A 6,012-nucleotide genomic window follows, 5' to 3' on the forward strand; every position below is an offset into this window, starting at 1 on the left:
GGGGGGGGGGGGGCTGACAGAAATGTGGACTCCTCAAACTCCTGTCTGGGAGTGAGAAACATGGCAACAGGGACGTCCTGCTGCAAGATACGGCTTGTTTGGCCCAACCAGCGTCTGGAAAACGGAATTAGCCCATCTTGCACAATCCGGCACATTCCATATAAAGATCTGACCTCTGGCCGGTCCTCTGATCCTGAAGACCAGGCGGACGGAACACCAGGGCGCCACCCAGCGGCGTCCACCCTCTCTGCCTTGCGGTGTCTAACTGGGGACCAGGGGCTGCGCTCAATCCAGTCACAGCCGCCCTCCCGGCCTAGTGACGGCCTCCCGGAGGCCGGAACCTCGTCCCTGCTCCGCTCTGTGGAGACTGGACACTGCACGACGGGGAACAGTTCCAGAGCGGGGACCCTGATGCTGCACGCACACCCCTGCCAGCCGTTCTAGAACACTCCCCACAATTAAAGGAAGGCGTGCCGTACAGAAAACGTGCCCCCGTGTGGGACTCTCCCCTCCCGAGTCGCGGTACCTGGTTCACTTTCAGCAGAGCGCCTCTTCTGGGCAAGATGGAGGAGTTCCGCGAGTCGATGACCATGGCGTGCTGGAAGAGACGGGCGCGCCAGCTGACAAGGAGCGCCGTCGTGAGCGCTGACCGCAGGCCGGGCCCCCACGCCATCACCTCACTCCACTGTCAGCAAAGCTCCCTAGGAAAGCAGCACCTTGTCCCTGTTTCAGAGGCGAGGGGGTGGGGGTAGGGGCCACAGGGCGGGGCAGACCTCTCAAGGAGCTTGACCCTGACCTACGTGACCACCGCTGCACCCCAGGACCGGCTCTCAGGAGCCCCTCTGCCTGTGCCGCTGACGGCACTCAGAGTCACAGGGCAGCGCCATCCAGTCACAAAGCGCCCAGCAGCTGCGCGCCCCGCGGCCCTCCTCCGTCCCCGTGTGGCGGAGACGACCCTCCCGGCGCCTGCGCATCGTGGGCGGGAAAGTCCTTACCGACAGCGAGGACTTGAGTGAGTGGCCGCTCTCCTTCCGCACGGCGAAGGACGTGGCCCGCGAGAGGCAGCCCAGCTCCCGCCACACGCCGTCCCACTTGACCGTGTGGCTCGTCTTCCAGACGGGGAACTGCAAGCACACAAGGCGGGTCGGCCCCCTGCCGGGCCTCAGGCGGAGGCGTGGTCACAGGACCAACTTAATACCTTCGATGTATGACTTTGACTAACTGATTACACACCGAGATGCCTTATTTTGAGAGGCAAGAGGGAGAGGGGAGGGGAGGCAGGAGGGCAGAGGCATGGACACTGCTCGAAGCAGGACTGTGTCCAGGGAGGAGACAGGTCACCTGTGTGAGGCCGCGCCGGCTCTGGGACCCACGGGCCTCTTCCCCGGTGCTAGGATGACCGGACCTCGCCCCACCAGACCCTCCCAGCCCTGGGTCCGAAGCCAGGCTGGGGGACAGCCGTGGCCCACGTCAGCCCCCCGGAGAAGGAGGAGACGGAGGTGCTCCTGAGCGAAGAGCATCCTTCCCACAGCCAGAGGCCTGAGCCAAGTGACCCCGGACACGGGGACCCGCCTCTGGCCCTGGCCCCCAGCCCGGAGGTCAGGCCCGCCTCGGTTCCGATCTCAGAGACAGCCAGGTTGGTTCTCAACAGTGAACGCTGGCTGGTGGCCTTATTGTGACGCTGAGGTGACTCGTACGAGGAAACCGGGTCCCCTCGCACTCGCTGGGCGTTCTCTGGGCCTCGCTCAGGCCGAGAGCTCGGGGACACCCGCCCAACTTGGTTTCTTACCCGGCACCATGAGGCACCAGGTCAGGTTGGGGAAGCAGAGAAGACACAGGCCGGCCTCACTCACAGGGCCGCACGAGACTCAGCCACTTCCCCAAGACGCCTGAGGAAGGTGTGCCGCTGGCCTCCGTCATTGCTCCCGGCACTCAGGAGGCAGCTCGTGACGGGACACGGGGCGCGGTGGAGACTGCGGGCTCGGCGGGCATGGGCAGCAGGGGGACGGCGCCTCTGTTTTGCACAGGGAGCCCCACTCTGCGCCGGCACCAAGGACACACAGGCGTCCAGGAGCGCCTCGCCCAGCCGCAGGGCTGCCAGCCGCAGTCTCCCGTCCCTCTGTCCCTCTCCCCCCACCCACGGCCCCACCCCACGGCCCACTCCAACCCAGAGCCTTCCCCTGCCGCTCCCGGTGGGTGAAGGAAGGTTCCGAAGAATCTGCTCTTTAACAGAGGCTTTGAACAAAGGGATAAAGGGAGACATGGGAGAAAGACCGCGGCCCCGGGCACTCTGCTGGCGGCCCCTGGAGAGGGTGCCGTCAGCCCCGTCCCCAGCCCCGCACAGGGCGGGAAGGCGTATGAGGGCTGCTCCCATCACACCGGGCAGGTGGCCACGAAGAACTGAAACAGAGCTGCAGACGCTCGCGTCGCGTCCCGAGCCAGTGGCCGCCGGCCTGCCTCTGTGCCGGGGGCTTCGGTCACCCCAGCACGTCTGCGAGGCTGAGGGGCACAGGTGGCAGCGTCCCCCGTGCCGACAAGGGCCGAGCAGCACAGCAGTGCTGAGCCCAGGGAGCGACGGCAGGGCTTCAGCAAGGGCCCGTGGGCCAGAGCCGCCAGGGAGCAGGGGGCAGAACGTGCAGGGCGCCCGGGCCCCCTCCCTGAGATGCTGGCTCAGCAGGCAGGTGGGGCCCAGGAACTGGCATTTCCAACCAGCTCCCGGGCGAGGCTATACTGCATCTGAAGGCCTCCCTCCCCAGGGAACTGCTTTCACTCGGCCCTGGGTGTCCAGGTCTTCTCCTCTCTAGCCCAAGCCCAGAGCAGGAGGGGGCAGCACAAGTGCAGACAGGGAGGGAAACGGGCAGGGGTTGCCGGAAAGCTGCGCTCAGCCACGGCCCGCTGGAAGAAGGCGTAAGGGCAAACCGATGAAGGAGCCTTGTGGGACCGGAGGGGACCCTGCTGGCTCTCAGAAGCTGTGGCCTCAGCACGTCCCAGGGAGGACACGCACACAGCATCACAGGGAGCCAGGAGCGGACCTCCACCGAGGAGCTGGGCCCAAGAGGACCCCAGCAGTCTGAGCGTGGCTGGTGGCGAGGCGCCTGGCCGGGGGAGCAGCTGACCGCAGAAGGCCAAGGCCAGAGGGGGACCCCGGCCAGGACGCCCGCGCGGCCCGCCAACAGGCCTGGGGCGCCCCCTGCCTCTGGCAGCCGGGCGCCGGGTGCTGCACGCAAGCGCGGAAGGGGAGGGCGGGGGGACTCACGCTGTACTCGGCCGACACCCCTCGGTCCGTCTCCCGCAGCGAGCTCCAGGGGAACTGGCCGGTGACTTTGTACACGTTCACGGAGAAACTAGGAGACAACGGGACGGAGCTTCAAAAGCGGAAACAGGGACCCTAACCTGCCCACTTTTAAAGCAACAGACTTAAAGAAACGCTTCCGGGGAGCATCCTCGGGAGGGAGGCTACGGCGCGCCGGCAGCGCGGCCGCCTGCCAGGGTCTCTTTCCACGACCGAGGCCTCTGCTCTAACTTAGAAACCAGCCAAGCCACCGCGCTCAACCATCTGTTCGGCTTCCTACTTTCTTTCGAAGTTTCCGGGCCGCGGTTTGAAGAAGGACAGGCCATACGACGTTTCTTTGGTTCCGTAGGAAAACTGAAAGGTCACCTTCTCCGCGCGGCCTAGGAGGTTGGGGAGCTTGAGGCCGAGCACCTACGGGGAACAGAAGAACAGCGCGGTCCATGGAGGGAGGGGGGGTGCTCAGGACGCTGCTAAGGGGCCTCAGACACACAGGACAGAAATGCGGGCTGAGGGGCTGGCCTTCCACCTGCAATCGCGTTCACTGCAAAACACGCCTCTGCGCGTGCACCCCCCCCCCCCGCCCCGCACACCCGACGCCAGACACGCTCAGCGTGCGGCCTGCGGAGCCAGGGCGCCCGCGGCACGGATTTGGATTCAGGCGGTTCTGAACAAGAAACTTCATACGAACACTCCCCCGGATCGTCCCTAACCGACCAGTGACGTTACTCGTCAGACCATCTATGACGTTCTACCCCCGGACGGGGGACACGGGTGGGGAGCACCGGGCGACGGTGGGGTCGCCGAATGTGAACGAACTGGGATTAGAATTAAATTAAAGATCGAGGCGGACTATGATCGGCGCGAGGAGACCAGGGGCTAGCCCGCGGCGGCCGTCGTCGGCTTTGAGAACAGTCCCACCCCCAGAGCCCGCCGCGCCGGCCCCGCCGCGGGGGCGCCCGTACCATGCTGCCCTCGTTGTTTCCGACCATGGTGTTGTAGCTGCCCGTCAGCCTCCTCAGCTCCGTGACCTCGAAGGTGACGTCTAGCCCGTTTGGGAGAGCGTCCTCACCTAGGAGCAAGGGAGCATTGAACAGGGCGGCAGCTAGGACGTGCGCTTCTACTGTGGGTCCCACCGCTGAGAAGACAGAAAGCCATCTGAGGGTTCGCCGTGTGTTACCGTCTGGGGAAAACACGGCCCCTATTTTAAAGCTCGCGAGACTCCCACACAAAACTCACAACGCCATGCTACACCTCAAAGCCTGCGTCTGGCTCCTGTGACAGAAGAGACCAAAAACGGCCAGACTTGGCCCCAAGGAGGGAGCTAGAAGCAGCGTTACTCGCCGAGGCACATGCTGTGTGCTAAGGGCGTCTGTCCGCCTGCTGGGGAGTCCGTGAAAATACCTGGGCCTCAGTTCAACGGACACTGAAACGTAGAATCCCCGTGACCAGAGGGACTCCAGTAAGCCCGGAGGAGAAGCAACAAACTCAGCACAAAATAAGAGGCGACTGTCCTTGTCCTTCTGCAAAGCCAGGCAGGGCACCTGCGGGGTGATTATTAGGGTCTGCCGCTGCCTGGGCGCCCACCACGGGCCCCGGGGGCCGGGAGCCGGGGAGCAGGGCTGGGCTCTGCAAGCCTGGGGGGCCGCTCACAGAAGGGCAGGGCCACCCTGGATCCTGGCTGGGCAGCGGGCGCATGTGGCAAGCTGCCTAAACCCTGACCCGATCCAGGGCGGAGCCTTGGCACCACTTTGTTTTCCTTTAAGTTAACAGACTTTGCTGTTTAGAGAGACTTTAGGCTTACAGAAAAATCGGGATGGGGGCGCCGGGGGCTCAGCCAGTTAACGTCCGACTTGGGCTCAGGTCATGATCTCACGGTTCGTGGGTCCCAGCCCCGCATCGGACTCTGTGCTGACAGCTCAGAGCCTGGAGCTGCTTCAGATTCTGTCACCCTCTCTCTCTCTGACCCTCCCTGCTCTGTCTCTCTCTCTCTCTCAAAACATTAAAAAAAGGTTTTTTTAAGAAAAAGAACAATCGGGGTAGAACCCCCATAGAGCCAGCCCCACCCCGACACTGCCGTCTGTGACAATCTTGGGTCCGTGTGAGACGTGTGTCACAAGTCGCACCCCGATAGCGAGACATCAGGGGGACACAGCGAGATCTCCGTGCCTCCTTGGCGCTGTGCGTCCTAGAGGGTCCGACGCACAGTGATGCCCCGCACCCCCATCACGGGACCCCGCGCAGTGGTTCGCTGCCCTCACCGATCTTTTCCACAAGTGCCCAGTAATTCTGGCGTGCAGCTGGGGCGGAGAGGCCGACAGGGCGCCCCCACTGACCTCACGCACGTCACGTTCACAACAGGCAGGAGGGCACGGAGACTAAGAGCTGCCCACAAGACCCGCCCCCGAGGAAAGCGCTCTGGAGTAGCGGCGAGGCCCACCTGCGTCACGGGGGCACGTTGACCTCCCCGAGCCCTGGCTCCCTCCGCTGGAAACAGGTTTCCCAAAACAACACGAGGCCCAGGTCCTGGTGAGGACGCAGCTGGACGCTGCACCCACACGCGGAGGGCAGAGCCTCGCCGGGGGCCAAGTGCCGTCACTGCTCTCCCCGGGGGGGGCGCAGAAGAGCTGGCCGCCCCGCCCTGGCTCCGCCGGACCAGAAAGTCTGCCGCCGGGCTCCCCCTGGCACCCGGCACAGGGCCTGCCCGAAGCAGGTGCTCAGCG

General features: G+C 64.7%; 1 protein-coding gene across 1 annotated transcript in view; it reads right to left on the reverse strand.

Annotated features, from left to right (window-relative positions):
* Window positions 1-6,012, reverse strand: part of SAMM50 (SAMM50 sorting and assembly machinery component) — a 21,318-nt gene that overhangs the window by 6,703 nt on the left and 8,603 nt on the right. Inside the window, exons 4-9 of the mRNA XM_029954098.1 lie at window positions 5,257-5,274; window positions 4,255-4,412; window positions 3,573-3,703; window positions 3,257-3,344; window positions 996-1,124; window positions 376-598 (exon numbers count right to left, since the gene is read on the reverse strand). Coding sequence (XP_029809958.1) covers window positions 376-598; window positions 996-1,124; window positions 3,257-3,344; window positions 3,573-3,703; window positions 4,255-4,412; window positions 5,257-5,274 — 747 coding nt within the window. The remainder of the gene's footprint in view (window positions 1-375; window positions 599-995; window positions 1,125-3,256; window positions 3,345-3,572; window positions 3,704-4,254; window positions 4,413-5,256; window positions 5,275-6,012) is intronic.

Source organism: Suricata suricatta, chromosome 10 (genome assembly GCF_006229205.1).
Source record: "Suricata suricatta isolate VVHF042 chromosome 10, meerkat_22Aug2017_6uvM2_HiC, whole genome shotgun sequence".
Taxonomy (NCBI): domain Eukaryota; kingdom Metazoa; phylum Chordata; class Mammalia; order Carnivora; family Herpestidae; genus Suricata; species Suricata suricatta.